The sequence below is a fragment of the Plasmodium vivax genome, chromosome 13 (assembly GCF_000002415.2).
Source record: "Plasmodium vivax chromosome 13, whole genome shotgun sequence".
Lineage (NCBI taxonomy): Eukaryota > Apicomplexa > Aconoidasida > Haemosporida > Plasmodiidae > Plasmodium > Plasmodium vivax.
The window spans coordinates 1,484,135-1,502,225 of NC_009918.1; the positions used below are offsets into that span (position 1 = coordinate 1,484,135).

The 18,091-nt window shown below is 43.5% G+C and overlaps 5 protein-coding genes across 5 annotated transcripts; 2 read left to right on the forward strand and 3 right to left on the reverse strand.

The window, feature by feature from the left end:
- Positions 1-119: 119 nt before the first annotated feature.
- PVX_085740 (hypothetical protein, conserved) lies at positions 120-1,169 on the forward strand (the record flags this gene model as incomplete). The annotated part of the gene is made up of 1 exon (XM_001616761.1): positions 120-1,169. The coding sequence occupies one exon, from the start codon at positions 120-122 to the stop codon at positions 1,167-1,169; it is 1,050 nt and encodes a 349-aa protein (XP_001616811.1).
- Positions 1,170-2,809: 1,640 nt separating this feature from the next.
- PVX_085745 (hypothetical protein, conserved) lies at positions 2,810-5,447 on the reverse strand (the record flags this gene model as incomplete). Its single annotated transcript, XM_001616762.1, has 1 exon — positions 2,810-5,447. The coding sequence occupies exon 1, from the start codon at positions 5,171-5,173 to the stop codon at positions 2,810-2,812; it is 2,364 nt and encodes a 787-aa protein (XP_001616812.1). The 5' UTR covers positions 5,174-5,447.
- A 4,290-nt stretch (positions 5,448-9,737) lies between these two features.
- On the forward strand, positions 9,738-12,595 carry PVX_085750 (hypothetical protein, conserved; the record flags this gene model as incomplete). Its single annotated transcript, XM_001616763.1, has 11 exons — positions 9,738-10,013; positions 10,255-10,347; positions 10,560-10,616; positions 10,758-10,848; positions 11,076-11,125; positions 11,278-11,326; positions 11,485-11,589; positions 11,731-11,812; positions 12,026-12,156; positions 12,360-12,392; positions 12,537-12,595. Exons 1-11 carry the CDS (start codon positions 10,002-10,004, stop codon positions 12,593-12,595), a joined length of 762 nt encoding a protein of 253 aa, XP_001616813.1. The 5' UTR covers positions 9,738-10,001.
- A 338-nt stretch (positions 12,596-12,933) lies between these two features.
- Positions 12,934-15,373, reverse strand: PVX_085755 (DnaJ domain containing protein; the record flags this gene model as incomplete). Its single annotated transcript, XM_001616764.1, has 3 exons — positions 13,656-15,373; positions 13,283-13,542; positions 12,934-13,026 (listed from the first exon to the last, which is right to left on the reverse strand). Exons 1-3 carry the CDS (start codon positions 14,446-14,448, stop codon positions 12,934-12,936), a joined length of 1,146 nt encoding a protein of 381 aa, XP_001616814.1. The 5' UTR covers positions 14,449-15,373.
- Positions 15,374-16,185: 812 nt separating this feature from the next.
- PVX_085760 (diphthamide biosynthesis protein, putative) lies at positions 16,186-17,896 on the reverse strand (the record flags this gene model as incomplete). Its single annotated transcript, XM_001616765.1, has 1 exon — positions 16,186-17,896. The coding sequence occupies one exon, from the start codon at positions 17,894-17,896 to the stop codon at positions 16,457-16,459; it is 1,440 nt and encodes a 479-aa protein (XP_001616815.1). The 3' UTR covers positions 16,186-16,456.
- Between the last annotated feature and the right edge of the window lie 195 nt (positions 17,897-18,091).

Genomic DNA, 18,091 nt, shown 5'->3' on the forward strand with positions numbered 1-18,091 from the left:
GTATACATAAGCGTATGTACAAGTGAGACAGGTGGGCGCAGCTTCTTCTTTTTTTTACGCCCACAAGAAGATTGCTACCCACCCACACGTGAAGGAGAGTCAGCAAATCGACAGATAAAATGTCAGCGGCCGCCATCGGAGTCGAAAACAGATGTTTAATGAAAAACCAAAAAAACGGCAACGGCACATGTGACAGCATCAATGTAGACATAAATCATATAATAAAAGATATCTACGGATTTAAGCATGGCAGGAAGAGAAGCGTCCAGTTTATTAACGACGACACGTTAGTGAATGGCCAGGACTTGAAGAAAATTATAAAGAGAATAAAAATTCAAGAGAGCTATGGGAGCAGCAGTACGGGTAAACATGGGCCATGTGACCGTGAGAGGAAACAGGAGGAGGATTCTTTGACGACACCTCCACAGGATGCCACGTGCAGTAATAGCGAGGACGCTGTTAAGATTGGCTCGGACAGAGGATCAGACAGGGGATCGGACAGAGGGTCAGACAGAGGGTCGGACAGAGGGTCAGACAGAGGGTCGGACAGCGGCCTTGACAGCGGCGTGGACAACAACAGCCTCCTCCAGAGCAGCCCACACAGCTGCAACAGTAACAAGCACATACGAAACAGCGACAAGCGGAGCTGCCCCCAAGAATATGACAACTTCTGCGAAAGCAACCGCTTTGTAAAAAGACAGGCCAGTAGCAGCAATCTGGTGAGAGGCGACTCCGCAACGGAATCGTTAGCTCACCGAGAAGAAAACAGAAAGCTTCTCTCCAAGCAGTTCGAACTCTGCATCGATAACGTCCTAGAGCATATCCGCTCCTGTAACGAAATTAACCAAGCGAAGAAAATTATGATTCCTCTGTTAAGTGAATTTATATTAAATAATTTTTTGTCCCTGGATGATCATGAGAGGGCTCAAAATGGATACAAAATAAATATCGACACTTTGCAGAAGGAAAAAAAAGTTTTAATAAGTGCCGTAAAAACGCAGTATCAAAAAATTATACAATTGCAAAAATTGGTGGAGAGCCAAAAATGTGAAATAAAAAAAAAAAGCGATGAGCTGAATCAGATTAAAGCCAAGGTGCATCAGTACTTCTACGACATTAACAATCCTAACAAGAGAATTTTTTCTATATTGTCCCCAGATGTGTACTAAGTTTTTTGTGCGCCCAGGCATGGGGTGGGGGGAATAGTTCCTACGTATGGCAGCACAGGACTGTTAACGGAGGGGAAGACTCCTTTCCCCCCACGTAGTGTACCTTTGCTTTTCTTTCCCCACGAAGCATACAAACAACGCACATTCGTTTCGCACGGTAACCCTAATGATACGATTCGTAACGGATGTGCTGGTTTCCCATAAACACGCAACAGTAAAAATGCACTCGCCGTTTTATACGCCAAGATGGATAATAAAACGCTAGCCAATTTTTTTTTTTTTTTTTTTTTTTATAATTTTCACCCCTGGTGCTGGTAAATCCCACTGCCCATATGGCCGTGGAGTCACCATCGACGAATAACTTTCCAAGTTGACAGGAAGATTTCCCACATAATAATTTTTTTTTCCATTTTTGATGTACGCACATGTGAGGGAGAGATTTGCCTTCCTTTGCAGCGCCCCAAAGGAGAGACAAACAAAAAAAAAAAAAAATTATATGCATTTCACGGGGATACTTTTTTTTTTTTTTCATGTTGCGCCTTTTTATTTACGCCGCACGAGTATAGCAATTCGAGCAGTGTCCGGAACGATCAGGGGGGAGAAGTACATAAAAATATTTTCCACATCACGCTGCTAACGTGTGTGGGGCTCTCCCCAATGTGCGAAGGTTGATCGTTTCGCGGACAAGTTTTCAAATGATTATCATTATCATTACACTGGAGGCGTGAGCTCACGGTTACGCCTCGAATATGCGAAGGAGGCGCTGGGCGAAGGAACTGCGGCTGCTCGCGGACATCGTGCCGCCGCCGCGACTGGACGCACATAAAGTGTATACTGAGCAGAGGTGCACCCACGTGCGTGAGCACGCCTAGGCGAAGCGCAAAAAGAAAGCGGCAATTTTAGCGGCCAATATCGGCGGCCAATTTTTGCATAAATTTTTGCATAAATTTTTTTAATTGTTAAAGATACACTTTTATTACAAGTTTTTTATGAAACGTTTTTTTTTTTAAAAATAGAAAGAAAACGCAGCAGTAGCAAAGTTAAAATTAATACGGTGCCCCGCAAATGTATTTTTTTCTGTCGCCTTTTGCACAGCGTGAACGGTTTGTTAAGTAGCATTATTGGGGCTCGTCGGCCACGTGCGCTTTTCCCCCTTTGGGGCTAACGCGTGCGTAGGAGCATATCCTCGCGAAAGCGCAACTTGTTGAGCAAACGAAAAAGAAAATTAAAGCAACTGTGCCGGGGGGCACGCGTTGGAAACGAAACAAAACAAAACAAAGCAAAGCAAAGCATAATAGAAAGAAGCAAAACGGAGCGCTGCGAAACGAAGCAGCGCGAAACATTTTCAACTTGACAAAAAAGTGGGCAGGGGGGAAGGACCAAATGGTTAAAGAGGCGCGCCCCGAGGAGACGCTCATACATCGGTGAACGATCAAAATTGGGAAGGAATGGACGGGTACATGAGATGGGGGAGGGGAAATCAAAGGGGGTTAAAAATTTGTGCCAAATGGGGCGCCCTCTACATGGAGTCCTCGCAGGGGGGATAAAAACATAAGGGCAACGAACACGCCTTATGCAGACTCCATTTTTTCCCCCACTGTGCTTCTGACTGCCCCTGTCGGCGGCGCCTCTGCAAAAGGCTAGCACACCCGCCGCTTACTCGTGAGGAGCATTCCGAGGTCGATAGGTCTTTTCCGCTTTAGTTTCCGCCTCATTCTATATTTGGCTATATACGTTGCGGCAAAATCGTGTTGGCGCTTCATCTCCAGCAGGTTGATCGGTAAATTTATTAGAGGGTTAAAACCGTTGTCTTGAAATTCATCTTCATTCTCGTTGCAGACGCTGCTACTGTTAACTGAATTTTGCTCCTCCGTTGTTCTGCTGTTACTGCTGGGAGGGTCGCTACCTAGTGGGAAGCTCCCATTGGGGAGTGGTTGCCTTTGGTATAATTTTCCATTGAGGGCAGCAATGGACGATGAGGACTCACTGTTGTTGGTTACTACGTTGGTTGCTTTGTTAGTAGAGCCTTTATTTTTATCGCTTGAAATGGGAGACATGCCTATGGTTGACGTGGTGGTGGCTGCCCCATTCGAGGTGGTCGCACTGACGGGTAGTGTTACTCCCCCATTTGGTGTGATGGCTGCCCATTTGTTCTGTTTGTCTAATCCCGATGCAGTACCATTAGTTGGGCCGTACACATGGCTGTCGTCCTCTCCCCTCCTCCACTTCCCCCCTCCGGCCTCTTCCTCGTCCTTATTCGCATTGCCAACCTTTTGATTTCTAATAATCGTATCAATTACATTTTTAATATTCGTGTTAATAATTAAAGCATCTGAATTGATGAGCTTCTGACAGTTGGGGCACTTCATCATTTGGGATCTTCCATCACCGTTGTGTTGGTACCCCGATGAGGCTAACTGGGAGGAGGAATAATCATTTTTCCTTTTTCTGTTATACCTGTACAGGCAGCCTTTGCAATAGGTCTCCCCACAGCAGGGTAGAGTTGTTGGGGAGGAGTACAATTTTTTGCACAACAGGCATTTGTACAAATTGGAGATTTTGTCTCCCTCCTCATTAGGGTAACCACTGCCATTATTCCCGGTGTGATACATACTGCTAACGTTCCCACTAGGGTTAGCAGCACTAGGGTTAGCTCCACTTGGGTTGCCCCTTCCATCTCCACCCCGGTCACCATCCACATCTGCATTCCTACTATCGTTATTCACACCTAGGTAAATATTAATCTTATCATCTACACTGCGATATAGGTAGGCACTTCCACTGACATCTTCAACGTCTTTCAAAACTCCATAGCTTCCATCCTTCAGAATATAAATCTGGTCATACTTATTAATATCCTCTGCTTTAATTTTGGTGAGGAAATTCGTTGGGATCCCTGTGGGTACCTTAATCTTCTTGTTATTATTAAAAGAGCTCATGGTGCAGTTCTTAATGCTGTGTCCCTTTTTCCCGCACATGTGACAGATGTAGTCAGGCGAGACATACTTCGTGCTTGTGTCTTGGCTGCTCACATGGTTATGGCCATCTTTCACCTTCTGTTGGCTTCTCGAGTTGGCGTAACTGCCATGAGTCATTGCACTGGGGTAGCCACCAGTCTGTGAGGCACCCCTCATTTTGTAGTACTTGCCATACGCCCCTGCTGCCCCTCCGTTTTGGAAATGCTGCTCTCCTCCTCTGGGCGTGGACGACGCTGAATTGTACGTATTTAAACTCTTCGAAATGGGAGAAGTACCATAGGCAGACGTAGCCCCAGACGAGGAAGACGGGGAGGCTACCTTCTTATACTTATTGTTCCCATAAAACTGGGAAACGCCATTTCTATCCCTTTTATAATAATTTAACATTCTAGATTTGGCAAAGTCTGATCGTTGGTAGTAGGGGTTATTTTTTTCCATCACCTCTTGAATCTTCATATCTTCATCATCCTCATTACTCTCTTTCATGCTGGCGGCATTTCTGTTGTACACATTCCATGGCTGCTTACCGCTGTATGGGTAGTTGGCGGTTCGGCTCATTTTGGGCGCTCTGTTTAGCTCGAGGCTATTTGGCTTGCCCTCGTGAGTTCCTACGCCTCGGTGGTGGCCACCATCGTATGCACTCCCAACTGTAGTAGAGCCGCTTACCCTATCGTGCCCTTCACCACTTTGTCTCCCACCGGAGAGGGGAGGAGCCCCCCTCCTGTTGTCCTGCACACTTTTGTTCCTCTCCAAATAGGCATGATTGCTTTTAAGAAGCAACTCCTTAACCACGTCTATGTTGCTCCGCTGAATTTCTACGAGCATTTCATTTTGTATGCTTTCGTATTCGCTCAACACTCTGTTGTTGTGGTAGAGGAGGATGTCCAGGCTGTTCTGTAGGTTCAAGTTGGTCACCTCCAGGATCTTCTTCTTTATCGTGTTGTAGCTGCACGGGAGGGAGATCCTCAAAACGTTCGCGTTCCCTTTGCTCCCCCGAAAATTCCAGTAGATGAACGTGTCGATCATTTTGCCGTCCAGCGGTAGAGCTGGTGGTAGAGCTGGCGGTCGAGCTAGCGGTCAAGTTGGCGTCCTAGTTGGCGGTAAAGTTCGCGTCCAATTAGCGCTCGCCCGATAGCGGTCACCAATTAGCTGGGGGCACTGTCCCTCGGACGCGCTGACGCGTTCTTTCCCCAACCAGTTCCGCTTCTAACTCTTCGCACGGGTCGTACTAAAGGTCGCCTCGATCGGTTGGTCCCTCTTGAGCACTCATTTCATCTGCATATGTTCTACCAAAAAGAGGTGCACAAAAAAAAAAAAAAAAAAAATGCCTGCACTTGGGAGGAGATAACCACAGAGTAAACACGCTAAAGTGGGGATATGAAGACACACACGAATAACGTACACTAACACATGCAACTGTTGTGGTGGAAAAAAAAAAAAAAAAAAAGTGGCAGTTTTGCAGGTCTATTACTGTGTGTTCTTTTTTTTTCTTTCTTTCTTTCTGTTTTACAAGTTTACAGTAAGTTTTTTTTAATTTTTTTTTTTTCTCCTTTTTGCTCACCGGTAACGTTTTCACGTTTCGATTGGAGCAACAGGAAAATTCTCCTACGTGGCTACATCCACTGCGTGCTCACTTTTTTGTTCTTCTATGCAGTTTTTTTTTCTACGCTGTCGCTGAGCGTTGCAAGGAAACTCCTGACGGTTTCGCCTTTGGATGTCTTAGTGCAAACGTGCACATATACGTACATATATACACTTATGTATATATGCATGCATGTATGTGTTTTTTCTTTTTTTTCTTTTTTTCCTTTTTCTTTTTTCCTTTTTTTCCTTTTTCTTTTTTCCTTTTTTTCCTTTCAGCTTTCTCTCGCTTCGCTAAGTGACGGGGAAAAGGCGAAACTTCTGATCGTGGGTGCACTGAATGTTCATACAGTCCCGATTTTTTATTCCTTTTTTACTTGCGATGGGTGAATGTGTTTTTCGAAAAAGGGTGGGCACGCACAGGGTGTAGAAGCATATATATGTAGAAGTACATACATGTAGGCATACGTACGTATGGTGGGAACACACGCCCACTACTGCTGCAATAAGAACATCACACACAACCACGCGAAATGTGGCACATGGTCTGTAAAAAAAAAAAAAAAACAGGCAAAACGAGGAACTCGCAAAAAAAAAAAAATGGACCTCTTAAAATATCCAGTTCCAGGGGGGAAGGGGTTCAAAAAATTGCCGTTCTTCTGTTACGCATGTGTATGTGCTTGGGCGCACATACAGGCGTATTTGCGTGAGTGTTCTTAAATTATGCGTATGCGCTAATATACACACATACGAGAATGGGTGCATGGAAAGGTAGGTGATCAAATTCATATGCATACATTTATGTAATACATATATGTACACATGGGCGTATGCCTCCCTGCCACCTTACACAGGACAGATCACCTCCCCTTTTGCAACAAGTCCTCCTTTATCCGCCTCAAAAAAAAGTTTTTTCTTTTCCCAATTTTTTAATGAAGTTAAAAGAATTCACGAATGAGCGCATAGCAGTTTTTTTTAACCGTCACATGAAAAATGTCCTTCCCTTGGCACATGCAAAATGGGCACGTGCGTACATAGGCACACAAGGGTGGGTAAGCCTACATGAGTGCAGACATACCTACATGTGCGTAGATACTCCTACGTACGAGCAGGACACACGACTTAACAGCACCTTACAGAGCGAACTGCCAAAAAAGGAGAAAAAAAATGGCAATTTCGGGTTAATCTACTATTGTATATATTTTGTGTATATACAATGTGCATATACATGCTCATGGCCAATTTTCTGCAGTGCCGTTTTATTCTAAATAGAGTTTCAATTGAACACAGTGTGGAGTTTTAATACGTGCAATAACGCTTTGGATAAGGAACGATCCTGAACCTGCAAAGGGGAAGAGGGAGGAGAAATATGAGAAGGGGAACAGCGCTTCAGCGATGTACTCACATTTGCCCGCACACACATGGGACGTTTTCTTCTAATCACAACGGGTTTCATTTAAAACAAACGAAAGGTGCACATATCATGTGTATGGAGGGCGTAGGGGAAATGCTTTCACACATAGCCGTCAATGCGTTGCGTATATAAGCCATTTTCACATGCGGGGCATTATATCTCTTGGGAGGGTGCCTGCCATTCGCATATATTCAACGCGTGGCAAACAATGTACGCCCCGCCTCCCTGCTTATGTAAGAGGTATCTTTATACGAGGCGAAAAAACCTACATTTTGCAGTCCAGGAAGATGCGGGTTTTCTTTCTCCTACTTATTCCGTGTACAAAAACGAATGCGGGAGAAAGAACATGAAAAAAACGAAAAAAAAAAAAAACAGTTACGTAAAATAATTGGAAGAACTTCCGATTGCTGGGCCGGGCCTGAAACGAAAGCTTTTTTGTTTTGTTTTGCTTAACTTTGCTTTGTTTTGCTTTATTTTATTTATTTATTTTTTTCTTCCTCAACTCTTCTGACAAACGCTTTCCTTACGCAGAGCGTTTCATGCACGTTTTCGAAAAGGTTAACTTGGCCAAGGCATTCAGCTCTTAATGCATATTCAAACACTTATCAAAATGTATAATGAACAAAATGGATGACCCCAAAAGTGGCCGAGCATGAAATGCATGAATGGAAGAATGATCACCGATTAGCAGGTGAGTAAAAACACTTTTTAATCAAAATGAAAAAAAAAAAAAAAAATAACCAATCATTTAATCATTTGTTAATCGCTCCCTGGGGGCATCAACCACAAGTGCTAAAGTTTGCTATATTTGTAAAAAAAAAAAAAAAAAAAAAATCTTCAAACGGAATTTAGCACATAAAAGAAAGAAAAGCAAAATAATAACATTCCTCTTTCCTTTTAGTATGTACGTACACCTTGGCTGAAAAGGTAAGCGTGAACATTTGGCGGGTATATGCAGAAAGTGCCCCAGCGCTGGTACGGTACATCGCCCGCGAGTGCTCAGGCGCGCACGTACAAATGTGCATATGTATATTCACTATATGTATACTTACTATATGTATATTTACTATATGTATATTTACTATATGTATATTTACTATTGTATATACATACGCGCTACAGTTATGTGCGTCATTTCACGCGAAACGCCCTTTTTTTACTCGCTCATAAACGAAACAGCTTTCGCTTTATCGAACACAAAGCTGCGACTTCGCTCTTTGTTTCCCCCTTCTTCACGCGCAATTTAAAGAATGAAAAAATGCCTGCGCCATGCATGCTTTGCAGATTTGCCAAAATTGGTGAAACGGCCCTTCCAATTTGCGCAATAATTCTGCTTCATAAAAAAACAGCTATATGTTTCTCCCCTTTTTGTTGGGTCTCTTTACAGCTCTTTGAAAACTAAGTTAGCCATTTTCGAAAAAGCACCAAATGTTCGCAAAGCTAGCTCTTTTTGTGAAATAAAAATTATGACTCGTTAAGGGAAAAGTGGGAAAAAAAAAAAAAATGCATAAAAAGCGTGAAAAAAAATATGAACGGTTAATAAAATATTGCACAATTTTTCAACCAAAAAAAAGAAAATATATATATTTTATGCACACAGAATGGACAGGACATTCCGTATGGCGTCTTCTCGAAGGAGGAAATAGTTCTCGGCCAGGCATAACAACTTTATTGGCAACGTTTTACGAATAAAAAGATGAATTACCCAACTCGTGGTGTTACTTTAACGGCTGAGGAGATGCCATTTAAACAAACTTTCACGCATCGTCACTTTGGGATGTTCCCAGTTCGCTTTTTCAAAATAATGCCTTTATTTACCCAACCGGCAATGCATCATAAGTGTGTAAAAAGGAGAAAAAACGAAAGAAAAAAAAAAAAAAAAGCCAAACAGTTTGGTAAATAAATGCGCATATGTGCTACAACCTCGCAGGGGCGTTTTGCTGCAAAGCAGTTCTCCTCGCAGCTTTCCCCTCCCAAAGGTTATCCTCCTTTTGCCAAAAACTCGTATGGAATAAATTTTTTAACGTTAAAAGGTTCGTTCGGGATAATCGAATATGTCTCAATGTTTTATCCTCCCCAGCGATATTAAACATCGTCAAAATAGTGGCAACGGTAGAAGTGCCCGCAAACGTTGTTGCAAAAAAAAAAGTTATTTTATCGAATTTGCCGGCATAGAAAAGGCTGCTAACGGGGGTAATGTGTTGCTACGGATTTGTTGGCATACCGCATGCGCAGACGTTCATTTTGTGGGGACTAAAATGAAGGAGCACACAGAAAAGAACATACTTGCTTATGTACATATATTCCTGTGCACACCCGCCCACCTTGTCGTTAACCACGTCGTACAGCAGGCATAACCATTTCCACAATAAATGCAACGACGTAAAGGCAGATAATTTTTGAAAAGGAATATCAGCCGCTTTTTCACTTCGGCGCAGCAAATCGTTCAGATATGCTTCACATTGGAACTGCAAAAGGGGAACATGTCCCAACTTGTGCGGTAACTCGACGCAAGCGCGTGGGTATTGCTCCGATTATGCACCGCTAACAATTGGCAAAAAAATAAATATGTGAAAAGAGGGCTCCTTTTATGCTGGCGGAAATCCAGCACAGGGACGCAACGTACGCGCATAAGTAAATAAATATACATATAAGTACACCAAAAAGTAAAGGCTTATATATTTTTTCCAAATTCATTGCTATTCAGTTGAATTTCACAATTTTTACGTTGATTGCGCTCGTCCTCTTTTTACCCAAACAAGGGTTAATGCCCAATTTTTATTTGTGCCTATTTTGGAATAACCCCTGGTTCACCAGATAAGGGCTCATGTTCATCTCGACAAAAAGGATTGCTCGAAAATGGATTCAGCGGTAAGGGAGCCTTCCCCGAGCGATTTGGGAGTTCACAGCATTTGTGCGGATAGTTACGTGATCGCACTTGGTGCTGTCCCCACAAGAAGATAAACACATATGAAGAAGCAACTGTAGTGTTGTGGGTCAATTTTGTTTTTTCCCCTCCTCCACGTCTCGTTAAACCGCACATGTATGAGTGAAAAGCAGGAAGCACTAAAAGTGTGTCCACGATGTAATTATTTTTTTTTTTCACCTGTAGAAAATTCACTTAGAAATAAATGCGGGGAAGTGTATTTATGATGGCAAGACAGTGAAGCCCGATAACCGAAAGGGCAAACTTGTCCTTTATAAGGTAAAAGAAAAATGGCTTCACGCCCATCGACAGGATGATGCAGTTCTTTCCACTTGTTACGGCAAGCAGTGATAGAAGTGACGTTTGGGCACCCGTCTCCCCCCCCTGTTTGTTAATTTATGCTTCTACTCGTTTCTTAATTTGACGAACTTTTTTTCCCTCCCCCCCCCTTAACACGCAAACGATTGATATTTCGAAAAAATGAAAAACAGATCTGCGACAATCTGTACAACTTCCAGTGGATCAACAGGGAAAATAACAAAGTTGAGGTATTTTTTTAGAGGCGAAAAGGGATGACCCCAAATAATGCAGACAGTTTTTACCTGAACAAGTTGAGCGGCCCAACAGGCTGTACCACCTCCCACATGAGCATGCTAACCGTATGTGTCATCCCATCTCTTTACATTTAGGACAATTTAATTTTAACCAAAAGCATATCCCTCGAAAGAGTTGAGCAGTGCAAAACTGGGCGGGTGTATCTCCTCAGGAACAAATTGAGAGGTAAGAAAAAATTAAATATACCCAAATGGGCTACCCTTTCAAATTGGAGAAGAGACAAACGCAATGGTTGAGGTTTGCCCCTTTTTAAATGAAAGGATGATCGGGAGAAAAACAAAAAAATTGCAAAATATATAGCAATTGAGCGGTCCAAACGACTGGGTGCGTTTCTGTGGGGTTATTAGCACACACGTATAAATTCATGCCCACTTGTTGTTTTCTCCCCCCAGGAGAGGTGTCCTTTTATTGGATGCAGGACTATGACGATTCGAAGGATGAGGTAAGTTAAAGCGGTTATTTTGGGGGGCGAAGGGGGGATAATATTCTTTTTCATTGCCCAGTTTGCCAGTTGGCCGAGTGCCCCTATCTTGCAGCATAAGGGCACCTTTTACCCCACCGCCCTCATTTTTCGATCGCATCTCCCCCGCGCAGGTGTTCGTGAAGAAATTCAACTCCATCATAGCAAACGATTTGTCCAAAGGTGAGCCCTGCGATGCGGTTGCCGATCCTACGAGCAGTATGAAAAAGGGGGAGCCACTCACATGTGTGCACCTCTAAGAAGGCTTAAATACATAACTAGTAACGCACCCTGATATGCCCCTCCCCTCTTCGCTCCTTTTTCTTTCACCCCAAATGCAGATATTGGGAGCAAAAGGAGGTATAACCCAAATGACTACTCGTCTGGGCTGTCAGACTTGCTATTTGCGCACAACAGAAATTTGCAGGGCGTCGACTCGAAGAAGGGTGAGCATCACAAAAGGGGAAAGAAAAATGCTTCAGATGTTTTTCCATTTTGTTTCCCTAATTAGTATACCTCCATTTGTACACTTGTGTAGGAAATGAAAAATGAGATTTCTCTTTTTTTTTTTTTCCCCCAATTGGTAGCGGTCTCCTTTAAGGACTTCTTTGTGAGCGAACATTTTTCCAAACTGCTCGAAATATCGGAGGCCTACGAGGAACTGAAAATGTTATAAGCCACCAGGAGGAGAGAAATAAGGACGCGAACGTGATGCGCGTGTGTGTGGTGTATGCGCATTGCACGAATGTGTGGTTTGTATGCCCATTTGTACTGACGGTGCGGCCCATGGATGAGCCCCTCCGCCGCTGTCACATCGGTGTAGTTTGAACCCTTCTATACATATTCCCATCTGGGGAACCCCCTTTTTCGAAACGCGCGCAGGCACATGCCGGCTGGGTATCAGGGCAAGAACGACATCATGGACTTAATCAATACCAGAGCTTTGAACCCCAACTTGAAGTCGCTCGACATGTCCCTGCCCTCCCACCTGAATTTCATCTTGATGTCCCTGAGTGAGTCGCGTGCGAGCGTGTGGGTGTATACGCGTGCGATTGTATGAGCGTATGCGTGTATAACTAATTTTCCGCACATTTGTGTGCGCCACCGGCGGGGAATACCCTTGCCGCGTCGCTACCCTGTCGCGTTCATTTTTATTTTTTCATTTTTTCATTTTATTATTTTATTTTATTTTATTTTATTTTTTTCCCCCCCCCAGACTTACCCCCACCAGAAGGCAACATCAGCGACCGTAAAGCGAAACACAAGAGACCGCAAATCGGTTTCACGTTTCCATTTTGCGAATCGTTTTGTGATCACCTCTTCTATGCCCCCCTCTTGGGGTTGCCCTCATATGAAGTGTTTCCTTCTCCTTTCCTTCCTCGCAAAATTGCAGCAATGGAGTACTTAGTTGAAGCGTTGGAAAATAAATATAAAAAGGAAGAAAACAACTGATGCGTGTAGCAGGGTCGCGCGCACAGAGAGAGAGAGAAAAAAAGGAAGAAGCGAGTTCGTGTGTGTTTCCCAAAACTGTGCAAGAAGAACAAAAACATGGTATTTGAAGGAAAACCCTCGAGGAGGGGCAATATGCGCAAAAAAAAAAATAAAAAAAAAGAAAGCAGAGTAAATCGCAGCAAAGTTGGCAGCAACGATATAACAAAAAGGGGGGGATGTTAAAGGGGGAGAAAATTAAAAAGTCAAGTTTGTGCATCGCTGAAGTGCCAAATGTGCGCAGCGGTAGGGTGTTAAATTTGTGTGCCGCTGGCCCGCCGCAGTGGCTACACCTCTTCACATCACTTGGATAACAAATGAGATATCAAACCAACAAAGTACAACAGAGATGAGAATAAGATTCCCTTGGATGCGTTGCTCTCTTCGAAGTCTTTCTGTAAAGTGGGGAAAAGGAAAAGTGCGCGAATGGGGATGAGTGCGCATAGGGAGGGGAAACAATTTACGCCCACATGTGGTTAGTTGCAAACCGAGGGGCTTATTTATTTTATTTTTTTTTTTTTCTCTCCCCCATGTGGGGATTTACGCACATTTACACGCATTTACACACATTTTCACCCAATTGCACATATTTACGCAATTTTTCACCCATTTACACCCATTTACACAACGTGCGCGCTCGGCTAGTCTCACCTCCTCGGTGTTCTTCTCCATGACGCTCTCCGTGTACAACCTGGACCAGTCGAAACGACGGCAGAGAGCCTTCTTGGGAATTTTCAGCTCCACGTCCTCCGTGCTCGTTTCGACCACGTTGTAAAGCAGCCTGTAGAACAGGTCGTTCTTGTCGCACTTCTTGTCGTACGTTTCTTCGTCCTCCAGTTCGTCAATGTTGGCCACGTCGCTGTAGGGGTCCTTTTCCCTCCAGGAGAAGTTGCTCGCCTTGCTCACCTTGCCTGCAGGGGGGTGGAAGTGAACATGGGGGGGATGGAAATGCACATGGGGGAAGACAACGAAAGAGAAAGGCACTCATCGAGGTAACCGCATTTTGCACAATGCCGCTGCTTACCGTCCACCAAGCGGGCACAGAATATGACCGCGTCGTCCATGTTCTTTATGGTCTTCTGGCTATTCTCAAAGACATACTCGCAAAAGGTGGAGACGTAGAGGTCCGTGTCCTCATCGATAAAGTACACATCGACCAGTAGAATGCCATTCATCACAAGGGGGACTAGCACCCTCAGGGAATGGATCCTCTCGAAAGGAGTGTAGTGGCAAAAAATGGGAAGAAACGAAAGGAAGTGAGTACTCTCCGGACTAAATCTGAATACCAATTCCATGCAAAAGTTCAAACCGATATACAAGCAAATTAAAATTCGATACTTCTCATTGTCTTTTCCATAGGTGTACAAAAACCCAAAGATAAATGAAATGGCAAATTGAAATATCGCTATGATTATAATTTCCACGTAGAAAAAGTTGGTAATTTCGCTCCCAGCAAAATCTCCAAATCTGTCATATATATATTTTTTTTTTTCATTTGATAAAATTTCATATGCTTCTCTTATTTTATTAAATCGTTCAAATGAATCTGCTTCTTTGTTCTTGTCCGGATGATACACTCGGGATAGCCTTCTAAACGACTGCTGGATGTCCGTTTTGGATGCGTACGAATTTAGCTGCAAAACTTCGTACAAATTTTGGTTCGTTTTTCTCAATTCGTATATGCCTACACAGAAGAGGAGCAACAGCGCGATGTACACGCCGTACTCCCGCTTGCCCTTGTTCCACGACCTGTTCGGTCCTATTAGCCACTTGGTCAGTGGCGCGATGATGATCATGTGGATGATAATCTCCTCCATTTTGGGGTCGGCGTGCTGTGATGCAGTAATGCGGCAATGCAGTAATGCCGCAATGCTGTAATGCCGCGAAAAAGGGGCGACAAAAATTACCCAACTCGGTTGGAGCAAAAAGTACACATCAATGTGTTTCTCTATTGCGCGAATTGGAGCAGCTAACACAGTGGCTTATACAAGCACGTACAAACACGTACACACACGTGAGTATAACCCTACAAAGGTGCAGCCCTACAAAGGTGTAACCCTTCAAATGTATGCCCCTACGCACGTCTGTACGTTTTCTACGTGGACGGGTCTTCTTCACTAAGAACGCCTCCCACCTGGCAGATCATTTTAGGCAAACGCGTCACGCTCGTATGTTGCTATACGTACAAATAGAGCGCCGGAAATGCTAATGCGAAGCACGAGGGATGCAAACGGGTAAACATGTAAACGGGGTGCAGGGGGAATATGCAACTTGGTGTTCGCTCAGGTGGCCGCCAGCTGATCGTGCGCACGGCATACCAAACGAACACTGCAGAAGGAGAGGCTAGCCGCAAGGCGCGCTAGTAGGAATGCTTATGGAGATTCAATTGGGGCCCTGGAAATCTGGTTCTGCGAGAGCGACCACTTAAACGTCCAGCGCAAAGGGCCAGCACAAAAAGTTCGCGCAAAACGTACGGGCATACTGTCCATACAAATATTTTCACGTATTCTCATATGACAATACTCTCTCCCCAGAGCATTTGGCAAAACATCAATTCTGTGAGTAAAACAAAAAAAAAAAAGATATCGCAAAAACATTGCAGTAGATAACTAAGCTACATAAATGTACATCATACAGCCAAAATTACAACTTTAAAAATTGACAAATGTTAATTAACTGCAAATTTGATTGACCTCTCCTTCGCTCACATTCGCTTTGTTTATTTTTATGCATAAGAAGTGTGGAGAAAAATAAAAAAAAAAAAAAAAAAAAAAAATGCCACATTTGTGTAACGCAATGCAATCGTAAAAACATCTATAAAAATGGAACGAACGGAAGAGCGGATGAACGGAGAAGCAAAATACGGGGAAGCAAAACCTATTAAGCATTCCTCCCGCTCGATTTCATCATATCTGAAAGCGCCAGTGAACGATGCGCAAGTAAAGCGTAAAATGCAAATCGTGAAACTTAAATGGTAAGGGCGCTACTAAACATATGCATACGTGCGGACCAGTACGCGCCATCGTGGAAGGTTTCCATAACGCTCGCGCTTCTCCCGAACTGGGTAACAGTGAGTGTTGTAGCAGTTTTTCGCGGAGAAAAGGCGCAATGGCGAACTGACGACATGGCGAATAGCCAACATGGCGACGTGTACTTTTTTTTAAAATTAAAGCAAAGTGAAATGCTTTGACAGCGGAGGTGGAAGCAGATCGGGCGGAAAAGCCACGCCATAGTAGGAGATACAACGGGAAGAAGCTCGCCAAAGGGGTACCAACCAGAGGGAGGTAATCCTGTAAGGCTGTTTTTAGGAACCCCCGTGACGCCTTTTTCCTTCCCAAATGTGCAAAGGCTTTTTCAGTATTGTTCAAATTGACTTCAAACCGCGCGCGCACTGACATGTGTGCTTTGTTGCGCGGTATACTCTGACGAATGATGTTGGTTCCCCCATATGTTGTGGCATGCCTCACAGTTATTGCAAGGAGTGTTCACTTGCCCCTTGGAGGAAGTGGAAAAAAAAAAAGAGCGTCATCCCCACACGTTTCAAATACCATTTTGGGAGCCATTTTCTGCAGAACGTTTTTAACACAAACGGAAGCGGCGTGGTTGTAATTACTACATACGGTGGATAAAAAAAAAAAAAAATAAAAATAAAATAAAGATGGAAAAAAACCTATCAGTTAACATTTCGCAACGCGTGAAGGGGCCAATTATACACAAAAAAACGTGGTGAAAAAATTATCTTCGAAATGGCAAAACTGGCACGAATGTAAGGCATACGTGTGGAGGACAACAGGTTAGCCCCCTTTTTTTTTCCCCCACTGAGCACTACTGATATCGAATGCTAATTTTACTTTTGCGCAGCTGAATGCGCCGACGGATGATCTCCCGCATGGTCAGGTTTTTCTCACTCGCGTCTCCAATCCCAGCATTGTAGTTGGTCCACGCGTTCCCCATGTTGGCGTAGTAATCCATGGGGTATATCTCCTTATATTTAACTGCCTGCAAAAAAACATAAGCTTCATAACTATTTAACAGAGGCTTGGAATTGTAATTCCCCCAGTCGATGGACAATCTTGGGCAGCCTATTTGTATAAACACGTCAACATTTTTGAACAAGGCTAATTTTTCATTAAATATTTCTGACAGTAAAAGGATAAAAAAGGAAATATTTTTTTGCTTGAGGAGATTTAAAATGTTTTGTAAAATGTTTACATTTCCCTGTCTTCCCAAAGTACTTAAAATAATGCACACACTTTTGCAGTTGGAGCATTTTTTTATTTCATTTTTTCTTATTTCGTGAAAAAGGCGGTAATTATGTTTTTCGTTCGTTATTACTTTGTTAAATGGATTGTATCGGTAGAAGGAGAAATCGGGGTTATGTATCATCAGGCTTTCCAAATGGAACCTCCCATCTGCTATGAAGACAATTTTGACTTGATTGTTTTGTAAAAATCGTTTGCACTCGTTTACGATGAATGCTTCGCTGTGCTGGCAGTTATTGCCATCCTTTGGGGGGATATCTCCAGAGGGGTATTTCTCCCCCTGCGCTGCGCCGCTTAATGAGCGGCCATTTTGACTGGGCTGCTCCTTCCCCACAACGTGCTCATAGAGGAAGTGATACAAATTGGGGGACGTGCACCCCAGGACCTCTCCCTTGGTCAGGGGGAGCACTTGTGGGATGGGCAGAAAAAGGTCAAAATAATTTTCTCTCTTCAAAATGCTATGCACATTGTGTACAAGGCAGGAAAATTGTATCGTGCCAAGCAGCAAAACGATGTCACTTTTGTTGAAATTTTTTTTTATCGTTTCCACCAAATGGGAAGAGTTTAATTTGATGTCCACGAAGACGTAAATGCATCGTATTTTTGTTACAGTCAGGGGAATCAAACAGGAGTGTCCATAGTGAATGATCAAATCACAGCCCAGCTTCTCACTTGTGTAATCGTCAATGCAGCACCCACCGTAGGTGACATCCCCCAGGATAATTACGTCTTCCACGCACTCACAAAAAAAATATAAAATCTCAGAAATGTACAATCCCCAAATGAGCAGCCCCTCAGGTAACTGCAGAACGATGTTTTTAAATTGCTCCCTCAGGATAATGTCAATGCATTTGTATATTTCGAAATTGTAATTTTCTGGGAAGCACTTTTTTATGGCCTTTTGCAGCAGCTCATTGTTCAAAATAAATTTCGGGATGGCGCAGTGGACTTTCTTCTCCTTCTTCTCCTCGACAGTTTTGTTTTTCTCGCTAAGTTGGTTCATCCTTTGTATAAGCTAAGCGGATATGCCGTACGTGCGGAGTAAAAACTTAGCGGGAGGGGGAGAGGCGGCCTCCTCAAAGGGGATTAAATTGCCACTTCTTATGTGATGCATATGCGCATGGTACACTACTTCGGGATGCCTGCAAAGTCGCCATATCTCAGATGGAAAATACCACTGCTCTGTTTTACCATTCGT